Source organism: Sus scrofa, chromosome 3 (assembly GCF_000003025.6).
Source record: "Sus scrofa isolate TJ Tabasco breed Duroc chromosome 3, Sscrofa11.1, whole genome shotgun sequence".
Lineage (NCBI taxonomy): Eukaryota > Metazoa > Chordata > Mammalia > Artiodactyla > Suidae > Sus > Sus scrofa.
The window spans coordinates 93620621-93633288 of record NC_010445.4 but is presented as its reverse complement, the minus strand read 5'-3'; the positions used below and the strand labels follow the sequence as shown (position 1 = coordinate 93633288).

General features: G+C 49.7%; 1 protein-coding gene across 2 annotated transcripts; it reads right to left on the bottom strand.

Moving 5' to 3' along the window:
• MCFD2 (multiple coagulation factor deficiency 2) lies at positions 271-12368 on the bottom strand. 2 transcript variants are annotated; one of them, XM_021087556.1, is made up of 4 exons: positions 12096-12368; positions 5189-5340; positions 3985-4144; positions 271-2021 (listed from the first exon to the last, which is right to left on the bottom strand). In XM_021087556.1, the coding sequence occupies exons 1-4, from the start codon at positions 12351-12353 to the stop codon at positions 1893-1895; spliced, it is 699 nt and encodes a 232-aa protein (XP_020943215.1). In that variant the 5' UTR covers positions 12354-12368; the 3' UTR covers positions 271-1892. The 2 variants fall into 2 exon arrangements, with proteins under 2 accessions (XP_020943215.1, XP_020943216.1); XM_021087557.1 differs by lacking the exon at positions 12096-12368 and adding an exon at positions 5562-5584.

The following is a 12668-nucleotide window of genomic DNA, read 5'->3' as shown; positions in this document are numbered from 1 at the left end:
TTTTCTAAGCTAGAGAATGCCATTATAATCTGAACTTGGCTAGAGAAAGAAGGTCCAAAAAGTGATTTCATTCAGAGGAAAAAAATGCCTAAAGGGGGAAAGTGATGACTGTAAATCCTGGGAATCTAGCCCTGCAGAAAGGAACAGGGTGGCACCAGGGAGGTCCCAGCACATGGATGAGGGGTCCCAGCTACCTGGAATGGAGAAGGACATGTAAACATCTGTATTAAGGCAAGGCAGGGGTAGGAGAAGCAGCCTATGTGGACAAAATCAACTTTCATCACTTTTATTGGTCATATATCCAGAATTCATTATATAAATCTTTCAAAATAACTAGATATTATAAGAATAGTTTACAATTCAGCTCTGATTGCACAAATACTTGACACAGGAAACCATTTTTACAAATACTTATTTTTCTTATAAGAATACTTTAATACAGAAAATAAGTCTCTATATATCTTACAGCAAACTGTATGCCGTTTTTTTCCCATTCAGCTATTATTTCAGGTTTCCCATCACAGACATGTCCATCACATCCCATAAATACATCTGTAATTCACTGCTGCTTCTCATTTGCAATTATTGAGATTCACACTGCTAATCTGTCCTGATCTGAAAGAATTAATGTATCTAGACTAGAAGAGGTAATTTAAAAACATTCCTTCTTGTCTTTGTTTTTGTTTCTTTTTGGGCCGCACCTGCGGCATTTGGAGGTTCCCAGGCTGGGGGTCTAATCGGAGCTGCAGTCACTGGCCTACACCAGAGCCACAGCAAAGCAGGATCCGAGCCGTGTCTATGACCTATACGACAGCTCACGCAATGCCGGATCCTTACCCCACTGAGCAAGGTCAGGGATGGACCCGGCATCCTCATAGGTACTAGTCAGATTTGTTTCTGCTCAGCCACGATGGGAACTCCCCAACATGCCTTCTAAATGTAACTTGTATCAGGTTAATCACCATGCTTGGTGAAGCATCTTTTCACCTATCACTTAAGCTGGACCAGCTAGTAGGGCGCCCCTGCTGTATCAAGCAGAAAGGATAAAGTCCTTACATTCCTAAGACTTTCTAAACTGCAAAAACAAAAACCCTAGAAACAAGAGTTAAAGACAAATCCTTCAAAAGCTAAAACATTTGCTAATGGTTAGAAGTAGAGAATGCTTTTAGATTTGAAGTCTCTCCTAGGCTGAAGAAGACACAAGAAGGTGTCAGGATGTGGCAGTAGTTCTATAAAAGAGTGAAAAACTAAAAAAGTGACTCACGTCGGTCAGTGGTGTACTGTTTCCAAAGTGCCAGGAGATACAGAATCTCAGACTCGGTGGCTGACTGAACCCAGTCTTTGACATTCTTCTGATGCTGTGGCTTGGAAATAGCTTAATAAATACTTCCTTGGCCAGAACAAGGAAGCATCTAGGCCAGAGGCACTTCACAGAACACTCACCACCTTTCCCTGAAGAGACATGACCCACTAGGGGAAACACTTGGCATTCATTCCGTCCCTTCATTGTTACTGAAAAGTATGTCCAGTTAGCAGACCTGGTCCTGTTTTCAGACAGCCTGCATTAAAACCAAGATCCTGGCAGTATTATTCAGTCACATTCCTGAGTGCTCAGCTCCCCTCATCCAATTTTCTTAAAAGAATTCTTCATAATCAAGCCCTTGTCCAGTGAGAGATTTAACAGTACTTGGGGACTACAGTGTGTCCCATTTCTCCGCTCTTTAATTTCTCTTGAATTCTCTTTCTCACACCAGTGTAACAAACTGCTACAGGTTTTTACAAATACTGCTACTGCAGTATTTTCGAAAGGAGTTATCTTGCATTATCGAAAGTGTGTGATCACATTATAACGGGTCACATTTGCATCAGACTAGGAGATCGCCACATTATGCCTATTGCAGTGATTTTGCGAACTCGGCATAGTCGATGTATCCGTCGTTGTTCTTGTCATCATCTCTCAAGACACCATCTATTAGGTTGATCAGTTCATCTTCACTCATTGGTGCCTGCTCATTCCCTTCCTATAAGATACAAATTAGATAATGATGAGCCACATCTTTGATTGGAAGTGCTTGGTTAAGGTCCAAAATAAAATGTCCATAAACCCCTTCGAATGGAGTACTTCTAGGAATCCACAAATCACACATCAGATCCAGAGTCAACTCACAATAATCTGATTTAGAAATTACATTTGCCAGTTAAAAGGATGATGCACTCAAAGTAGGGGCTTGCTTTTGGTTTAATCTTTTTTTTTTTTTTTTTTTTTTTTGGCTTTTTCAGGCTGCACTTGTGGCATATGGAGGTTCCCAGGCTAGGGGTCCAATCGGAGCTACAGCTGCCAGCCTGCACCACAGCCACAGCAACGTGGGATCTGAGCCGCATCTGTGACCTACACCCCAGCTCACTGCAACGCCAGATCCTTAACCCACTGAGTGAGGCCAGGGATCGAACCTGCAACCTCATGGTTCCTAGTCAGATTCGTTTCTGCTGCGCTATGACAGGAACTCCGCTTTTTGTTTTAAAAATTACTTTTCCTCCTTTTCTCTTTACAAAAGTCAGAGCTGTTCGTTGTAGAAGGCTGGGTCTGGCTTACACAGAATTCTGAGCTTCACAGATTCCAGGACCCACAAACCCATCCTCAAGATAAGCTCACAGCCACAACCCTCCCGAGGGTCAGCTCTGCTAAAGTGGAAAGAGTCCACACTAGACAACATCTCGGGGTCAGAACAAGAGGAAGAAAGCACTGCTGACCAGCAGACCCCATGATCGCTGAGGTGAAGGCGCTTCTGCTCCCCAAGCAGGTGCAGCAGAGCTCACGGTGCCCAGCGCTGAGCTAATGCTGTTCATGTCCTTGGCTCATTCTTCCTGAGCCCCCTCTCCCACATCCCCCATTTGCTTCCCTGTCACCACCGCCATCCTGGCCTGCCAGGGCTGCTGACCCCAGCCCCTTTCCCTGATATCAGTCTCTCCTCACCTCTGTCAGTCCGCCTCCCCAGCGACACTGGCCCTGCTCATGCCTGTCGCCTATGCCAAGCCACAGGTGCTCCCCATGCTCCCCACTGCTTCCAAAGCAAACGTAGCCCAGCTCAGCAGGCAGCCAGTGCAGGCCCACGCCCCTCCCCAACTCTGCCTCTCCCCTTCTCTCTAGAGATTACAGGGGTGGGAGTGGGAGAGACATCAGACCTGGAGAACTAAGATTTGAATTTCAGTTTCCTCACCTCTCCAACTGGGGGTAATAACAAGACCTGCCCCTTCCTGCTCCCAGGCCACTGCAATGATTGAATGAGATCTCTAACCCGCCAGAGAGTGCTTCGGAAACTCTGAGCCCTGTACAGTATCACCCAAACCCTCCGTTATCACCAAGTCCCTCCATCTCTTGGTCGCCATTCTTCCCAAATGCTATCATTTCTCCCCTGTGTTTTGAGTGCGGTCTTTTTTTTTTTTTTTTTTTTTGTCTTTTTTACTTTTCTGGGGCCACTCCCATGGCATACGGAGGTTCCCAGGCTAAGGGTCTAATCGGAGCTGTAGCCGCTGGCCTACACCACAGCCACAGCAACACCAGATCCGAGCCACATCTGCAACCTACACCACAGCTCATGGCAATGCCGGATCCTTAACCCACTGAGCAAGGCCAGGGACTGAACCCGCAACCTCATGGTTCCTAGTCAGATTCATTAACCACTGAGCCACAACGGGAACTCCGGAGTGTGGTATCTTTTAGGTGCTGGTTCTGAGACACGGGTGTGCAGCAGAAATGCCCGTGGCACTTGCTGAAAATACAAGGCTCGGGGGCTTCTGCCTCAGCTAGTCACGCTTTGTGAGAAGGACCACTGAACAGGAAAGGAGGCAGAAGAGAGGGTGAGCAGACAAAGGAGAAGCAGCATAGCGTGGTACAAGGACAGGAGAGGCCATCACGATCGGGGGCTGAGTTACCAAAGAGAGGCCCTTCCGAGATGCCGCTCAGTGAGCCACTGCCTGACCTACCTCCTTATGGACATGAGTGATGGCTGTGGAGAGTTCCAGGCCATCGAGCAAATTATTGCCGTCATAATCATGCATTTTGAAGTAATGGAGCTGCAGTTCTTGTGGGGACATCTCCGCCTCTGGTTTGTTGATGACACCTTCTAGATGCTCCATGATATGCCTAAAAACCAATAGTGAAACTCAGATCACTTGGCAGTGACAGCGGGATTGCACCAAAATCTTAAGGGCTCTGAAAAGTGCAAGATCTTAAAATTCTGCCATCCCAGAAAAATAAACAGAAACAGTGGCAGACCACATTCAAGGATGACAGACATAGGCAAAGCCATGAAAGAAGCAGGGCGGGGGATCAACCGGTTCATCTGTTATACCGGCAAGACTGTGGGTATTTTTTCCTTTATATTATTAGAATACTATTATAACATTTGGGGGAGCTTTCCTTTTTTTTTTTTTTTTTTTTTTTTTTTTTTGGTCTTTTTGCCTTTTCTAGGGCCACTCCCGTGGCATATGGAGGTTCCCAGGCTGGGGGTCTAACCAGAGCTGTAGCTGCCAGCCTACACCAGAGCCACAGCAACGTGAGATCCGAGCCGTGTCTGCAAACTACACCACAGCTCACGGCAACGCCGGATCCTTAACCCGCTGAGCAAGGGCAGGGACCGAACCTGCAACCTCATGGTTCCCAGTCGGATTCGTTAACCACTGCACCAGAACGGGAACTCCTCTTTTTTTTTCTTAAAGCAATTTAAGAATAACAGAATATAATGTGTGAGGCTAACTAGCCTGGGGCAAAAGTGGCAAGGTATGAGTCAATGTTTGAAAGTGCCAATAAAAAGTTAAAAAGTCCTGTCAGAAGTAAGAAACCTTAGCTCTATTCTGGACTCTGCCACTACCAATGTGTGTGTATGTTTGGGTGTTTGTAAGTGTGTATATGTATGTGTCTGTCTGCCTGCCCATAGTGAAAGAGACAGAATCAATTCAGGCAAATCATGTATTCCTTTGGGGCCTCAAAACCCTCCATCTGTGATAGGATGATGAAGAAAGAATACCTGACTCACAGGGGGCTATAAAGAATAAATCTCATCCATGGAAAATGTCAAGGGGTCGCACAAATAGTGGAAGGAAAGTGGACTGAGTGAGGGAGCCTTTACAGCTGGCTGCAGCTGCAGACAGGGAGGCCCCTGGACCATAGCCCTGGCTGAATACGTACTCTTGGTCGTGCACTGTGTTCTTATCCAGGCCCACGCTGCCGGGATGCGAGAAGCTGGCACCGGGCTCCTTGGCCCTGGCCCCCGAGGCACAAAAGGTCCAGAGCAGGCCCCACAGGAAGAGCAGCCACAGAGATCTCATGGTCACCAGTACCTGGGAGGCAGGGAACATAGAAGATGAAGGCAGTAACACCAGAGCTGAGGTCCTTTCAAGCCGACCCAGTGCGCTCCTGGGAACCCTGGTGAAGGAGCAAGGTTGGGAAGAGGAGGATGAGGCCCAGGCCAGCTCTGCCACCAGACTGCAGGATGACCTTGGGCAGTCTGGGGCCCCATCACTCAAATGGGTGGGAGGATCCATGGCATCTCTTGAAGCACCTTGAGAATGCTGAGCAAGTCCGTGAGACCTTCCAAGGACTTGAAGGGTATTCCTGCTCACAGGTAGCTTACAGTCTGGTGAGAGAGAAATATATCCTACTGAGAGCACTAATAAAGGCAGAGAGTGAGGTGTACTCAAGATCAAACCCTCTGAGAGTTCAGAGGATGCAATGCCTTTTAGGTGAGGGAGGGAAAACCCGAGAAGGTTAACAGACCCGATGATGCTTCAGCAGGGCCAGGACCCAGGGGCGCAGAGCAGGCGTGCAGGCTCTGCAGGACTGAGGGCAGGTTCAAGCGACAGGGCAGGTACCGACACGTGGGAAAGAAACTCCACGTGGCTTAGTTGGGCTGCTGCTTAACAGGTATGAAGTAGACACGACAGGACAACAGGCTGCCAAGCGGCCAGGCCATGCTGGGGGTGGCTTTGTGCACTAAGCAAGGAGGCTGAAGGTTCCTGAGGGTAAGTGGGAGCCACTGAGGATTTGTGAACTCAGGATGAGATCAGAGCTGGGTTTCAGAATGGTGCATTTCACAGCAGTGGGGAAGGTATTTAATGGAGTGAGACCAGAGAGCGCGGCTGAAGGAGCGGCGAGGTGGGCCAGATGGAGGCCTGTGGCAGTGAGGGCGGCAGTGGAGGCCGAAAAGAGGGCATTAACCCCTCCCTGCCTCGTCCACACCTGGGGCTGCGATGGAAGCAATTAACCGAACCACCGTGAAAGAGCACTGGAGAGGAAACCTCCAGAGGAATTCGGTTCCATCAAGTACCGCTGGGATCTGGCGAGACTTGGAACTGTGGTCCACACCACAGGACAGTCAGCTGCACAGCAGGCTCCCCGAGGACAGAAGCGCTTCGTTCCCCTCCGCATCTCCACAAAGCCGCGGGCAGACCTTCACTAACTAACCGCTGTTAGACAAGTCCTGGTCCTTCCAGGGGCTCACAGACCAGACTCAAAAAGGAAAAGAAAGAACAGCCAGGAGACCTCCAGGCCACACAAAGAAAACACCCGACTCACACATTCATCTCCCTGGATAACAGGGGCCCGCAAATTCTAAGGGGCCAAGTGCAACCACAAAACTTGGAGCAGCAAAGAGACAACATGAGGTACTGGTCAGACCCTCCCACACACCACGAAGAGCTCAGCTCCGAAGCTGCCACCATCTCCACTCTGTACCTGGGGCTGGGCAGTGGGAGTGTTATAACCCCAGCCGCCCACCCCAAAAGGCTCCATAGGGTAGGACCCTGCAAGAAGGCCATCCCCACAATGTTCAGGAAAATTTCCCAAACCCACTTTGGTGGGTATCAGCAGTATCCTCCCAAAGGAGGCGATGGCACTGGGATGTCATTCAGCTGAATGGGGACATCACAGTGCGATCTGTCATGCTTCAAAACAGAAAAAGATGTTCAACATATACCAAGCAAAAAAGAGCAGGCACAGGGAGTTCCCGTTGTGGCTCAGCGAAAATGGCTCAGCGAATACGAATCTGTCTAGTATCCAAGAGGATGCAGGTTCAATCCTTGGCATCACTCAGGGGTCGGGAATCCGGCATTGCCATGAGCCGTGGTGCAGGTTGCGGACGTGGCTCGGATCTGGCATTGCTGTGGCTGTAGTGTAGGCAGGCAGCTGTAGCTCCTATTCAACCCCTAGCCTGGGAACTTCCATATGCTGCAGGTATGGCCCTAAAAAGCTATTAAAAAAAAAAAAAAGCAGGCCACAAAAGTCTGTAAATAATTCATTTTTGTAAAAATCAAAAAAAACTATGTATATTTCTCACACACAGAACAATGACTAAAAACTATGAATAAAGATTATTTTCTGGAGTTCCTGTCGTGGCTCAGTGGTTAATGAATCTGACTAGGAACCATGAGGTTGCAGGTTCGATTCCCTGGCCTCGCTCAGTGGGTTAAGGATCCGCGTTGCCGTGAGCTGTGGTATAGGTTGCAGATGTGGCTCAGATCCCGCGTTGCTGTGGCTCTGGTGTAGGCCGGCGGCTACAGATCTGATTAGACCCCTAGCCTGGGAACCTCCATATGCCACGGGAGTGGCCCAAGAAATGTCAAAAAGACAAAAAAAAAAAAAAAAAGTTATTTTCTAAATTATGAGATTAGGAGTAATTTTGATTTTCCTTCTCCTTTTATTGCTTCTAAAATTTCTACTATACGCATATTTTTTCTTTACAAATATGTTTTTAATGCAATTCATCCCACAATTTTGTTCCAATACTCTACGGATAAAATAAAAAGGGGGGTTCCAGTTAATTTCATCTATAAAAAGTCAGTCTGGAACAGCCGGAAACTAGGTCCCACCTTGACCAAATAAAAGTGTCCAGACCCTGGGAGTTCCTGTTGTGGCTCAGCGAGTGAAGAACCTGACACAGCATCCATGAGGATGTGGGTTTGATCCCTGGCCTCACTCAGTGGGTTAAGGATCCGGTGTTGCTGTGCGTCATGGTATAAGTCATAGATGCAGCTTGGATCTGGTGTGGCTGTGGCTGTGGTGTAGACTGGCAGCTATAGGTCTGATTCAACCCCTAGCTGGGGAACTTTGATGTGCCACAGGTGAGACTATAACAAGAAAAAAAAAAGTGTCCAGACAATGATGAGGCCACTGACACTGTACCTGGTAGAGAAAACAAGGTCTCAAGTTACTCTCTGCAGAGATTGCCCCAACCAGAGCAGAACAACATGTTCTGACCACATACTGTAGAGTTCTGGGACCAGACGGACCAGAGCGGGAAGCCAGTTCCTCCCAGGCCTTTCTGATTCATCGGCCTTGGAGCTCTCTCTTCAGCAAGCCGTCTTCAATTCCAATCTAATTTAGGCATTCTTTTTTTTTTTTTTTTTTTTGTCTTTTTTTTGCCTTTTTCTAGGGCTGCTCCCACAGCATATGGAGGTTCCCAGGCTAGGGGTCTAATCAGAGCTGTAGCCACTGGCCTACACCAGAGCCACAGCAACGTGGGATCGAGCCGCATCTGCAACCTACACCACAGCTCACGGCAACGCTGGATCCTTAACCCACTGAGCGAGGCCAGGGACCGAACCCGCAACCTCATGGTTCCTAGTCGGATTCGTTAACCACTACGCCACGACAGGAACGCCTAACTTAGGCATTCTTTCCACTTGCTCCTAAGTGGAAAGGCTGACAACAGCTGTGCACGAGACCTTGAACATGCTGATAACCCCTCAGTGCCCCTGCTGGACCGGGCTCAGTGAGGGTGGGGACCGGATCCACATTCCCCGCACTGGGCACAGTGCCTGCACAGAGGCTGGTGGTTCTCAGCCTGTGTGCTGTGGTCCTTGGGGGCTAGGGGCAGGGGATTACCAGCTTCACAGATATGCGGCCAGGTTTTGATGTTAATGTAACTGAAGATAAAACTTGTTTTTGGATACATCTATCTGACAGTAGAGCTGAGTGATCATGGGACCCATGGCACTATTTCCTAGAACTTACTTGGCTGGATGCTTAGTATATCAGATGGGTATGGGGAGAGATTTTCTATTCAAACAATACTAAAAGGCAATCAAGTGATTGGGAATACAGTGACTTTGGGTCCAAATGGTCCCCTCTTCAAGGGAGGCAGGATAAAGGGCAGGAACCATCCATTTTGGACTTAGCCCACTTTGGTTAGCTGTTGCAGGTTTCTAAGCATTAGAAAACAACAAGGAGTTCCCTTCATGAACCCGACTAGCATCCATGAGGACGCGGGTTTGATCCCTGGCCTCGCTCAGTGGGTTAAGGATCCGGCGTTGCTGTGAACTGTGATGTTAAGTTGAAGATGCAGCTTGGATTCCGTGTTGCTGTGGCCATGGTGTAGGCTGGCAGCTACAGCTCTGATTCAACCCCTAGCCTGGGAACCTCTGTATGCCTCAGGTGAGGCCCTAAAAAGACAAAAAAAGAAAAAAAAAGAAAACAACAAAAGCCAAATCTATGAGCACAGAAGAGAAACTCCCTTGTACAAGTGCTACAATGAGGACAAGAAATCTGACTGCCACCTAACAAGTTAAACTGTTCACACAGAAAAGGAAATATCAGCAACTCCTTTCCGTCCAAAGAACAAGTTGCATCAGCCACACTCCAACTCAGCTCAAGGCCATAAGCAAAGAGCTTGGCAGATGAGCCCCAGGAGTTCCTGGGCTCAGTGGCCCATGAGAAATTGGAAGGGCTAGGCTGGAGACACATCCAAAGGAGGACAGATTTCTGAAAGGAAGACTTTGGAACACAACCCCACTTTGAAACATCCTTCATGAGGAGAAGCGCCAGGCCTGGGAGGAAGCTTGGACCTTGGATGGTGGCAGGCTCCCACAGTGCCTTGACAGTGACAGGGCTTCCCTCACTGCTCCAGCCATCTTTCCCAGTCCTAGAGCCTTTGTTCCACTGCTTCCATCTGTCTGTCCTCCCTCTTCCTTCCAGGCCCAATTCAAATGTCATCTCGGGGTTCTCCCAGCCAAGACTAACTGTGACCTCCAATGACCTCAGTCTGCAGTCTCTTGCACTCACTTGGCCTTGACATACGGTCACATTGTATTCTCCTTTTGTTTTTCTCTTTTCCTCCCTCTGCGAGGGCTGAGAAGCTATTTTCTCTGCCTCTCCTTTACCCAACTGAATTTATCACAAACTGCTGAGCTGACCTGGCATAGCACGCCTTCATCAGAATTGGGGCAGTGGGTCCTGGCATGGAGCCATGCTGTTCCCTATCACAGAAGAGCTGACCCAAGCTAGAAAAGCAACTTTGCTTTGGAGACCTCCCACCAGGGGCTCGGCTTGGCCCACCCTTCCTTCTCATTGTGTCGTTAGGCCACACGGAAGAGTTTGGAGCCAGCCTTCCTCCCATGAAAACCACAGCAGCTGTTAGCAACTTTTCCCTCATGCTGGGGCCCTCAGGAAAAACTTCGAACCCACAGCAGCCACACTCACCAACATCCAGACATCGTGTGCTCAGAGTCAATGCCAAAGAAAAACTCTGGCTGACAGTTGCCCATTTAAAACAGCCATGGTGCTAGACTGAAGGCAAGAAAGGAACCAAGTTCCTAGACAAAGAAACCTCTACATGGGTTGGGGGCTGACTACTGGTTCTGAAAAAGCAGACATTCAATAACTTGATCTACTTGTTCATTTGGAGACCCAGGGAGCTGCCATGCTTCACTTACACATTTAATCTTTTTTTGGGGGGGGGGCCTTTTTGCCTTTTCTAGGGCCACTCCCGCAGCATATGGAGGTTCCCATGCGACCCTACACCACAGCTCATGGCAGCGCCGGATCCTTAACCCACTGAGCCAGGCCAGGGATCAAACCCGCAACCTCATGGTTTCCAGTCGGATTCGTTAACCACTGAGCCATGACAGGAACTCCACTTATACATTTAATTAACACGCTTTACTAGAAGCCTGGTGCTGACAGGTTCTGAGGATAGGACTGTGACCCAGACTGGCTCCTGTCCCACAGATTTCAGCCTGGTGGGAAAAGAGAGAGTAAATAAGTCAGCTGTAGGATACCACAGAAGCCCCAATCCACACCTGGATTAATACATGAAAGAGGATTTCTTCAATTAAAGGACAACACCTCTGGCAGAGGGAATGACATAACAAGTCTTAGCCTTCTAGCCTAAGCCCAAAAGAATGTCCAATCTGAGAACCAAAAATGGTTCAATGTGGTTGAAAACACAGTATAGTGGAGATAGATGCGACAGACTAAAGCAAAAAGAGGAAAGGTCATGAGGGGTCTCATAAGCCCGTCCAAGAGCTTGAAAGAGCAATGGGAATTCACAGAAAGGCAGTAAGGGAAGAGTGAGTAGGTCTGGTGACTTTTTTGTGTTTTAAAACCATCACTCTGGCTTTCCAGTACATAACAAACTACAGAGGAAAAAGGAGATACAGGGAGCTAGTCAGGAAGCTACCAAGGAAGTCCAGGGGAGAGATGATGGTGGCCTGAACCAGCTAGAGCAGAGGGACTGGGTGTGACGAAGTGGGTGTATCCAGAGATTTGCGATGGATTCGATGTGGATGGGTAAAGGGTGCAGCGGACGAGAAGGACGCCCAGGTTTCCGGCTTGTGCAATCAGGTGGATGGCGGTGCCATACCAGACAAAAAATACAAGAGGGGAATACAAAGTTCCCCCGCCTCCCCCACTCCCCTGGCACAACGTGGCCAAGCTCGCCAGCCCAACAGGACCTGTTTATTTGTCTCCCCCGGAGGGAGACGGAGTACCAGGGGCAGACGGAGAGCAAAGACTCAGGCCCGCGCGCGCAGGTCACGGCAGATTGGCCGCGCCCATTAGGCTTATCGCCCCTGCGGCTTCTCCCCGGGAAGAGGCTCTTCTCCTAGTCAGCTATCTTCTCGAGGCGGCTCGGGTCCGAGACCCGCAGCCAGGCCGCTCCTGTCTCCCAACCTGAGCCCGAAGCCCCGGGATCCTTGAAGGACGCCGGGATCGCGCCTTGCTGAGGACCCCTGAGGCCCGCCCCACGGATCTCCTCCTCCAAGGTCGGGTCACAGGCCTCACAGGCCGCAGCCAGATCACGACTGTCCCGTGGTTCACTCACCCTCTCTGCCACCAGCTGCCAAACAGCTTTCCGCAAAAGCGAAGCACCCCGGCGTGAGCCTCGACAGCCCCGGTCCTCAGAACTCTTTTCCCTGGCCCTGGCCCCGCCCCACTCCCCGTCCGCTGTGCGCACGCGCGCCCCTTCTGCCCGCCCATTGGCGCCGTGAAGCCCCTCCCCTGCTCCGCTGGTGTAGTGCGGGCCGCTGGGGCGATTCCACGTGTAACGGACCGTGGCCCGGTAAAGGTCAGGCGGAGGCATTTCTTCTGCCCACCCTCCAGAGGGTGAGGATGGTGGGGACCTGCGTTGGGCTATCTGAACCCCCAGAGTCCTGACAGGTTGCTAGGCAATGCAGGAAGCCCCCCAGAGAGAAATGATGGCTAATGCGACGGGGTGGGCGCCAAAACTGGCTTTTGGTTCCACCTCCACATTTACAGGTCCCTGCATTCCTCTGACTGCAAGTTGGGAAGTATAATAGTATAAAGAAAAAATGTTGCCTGCCAGTCCTGTTCGCCGAGGATCAAGCCATGAGCCACTGTACTTGCCCACCCACCGTGTGCCCTGAGGGGAATTCAG

What these genes read in the sequence shown, in the direction of transcription:
- MCFD2 (XM_021087556.1), bottom strand. Translation starts at nt 12,353, where the DNA reads ATGCCTCCGCCTGACCTTTACCGGGCCACGGTCCGTTACACGTGGAAT. An exon ending in GGCAGCTGGTGGCAGAGAGG is followed by an intron (nt 5,341 to 12,095) that starts GTGAGTGAACCA and finishes CCTGCCTCCCAG; the next exon opens with GTACTGGTGACCATGAGATC. An exon ending in TCACTCATGTCCATAAGGAG is followed by an intron (nt 2,022 to 3,984) that starts GTAGGTCAGGCA and finishes TGTATCTTATAG; the next exon opens with GAAGGGAATGAGCAGGCACC.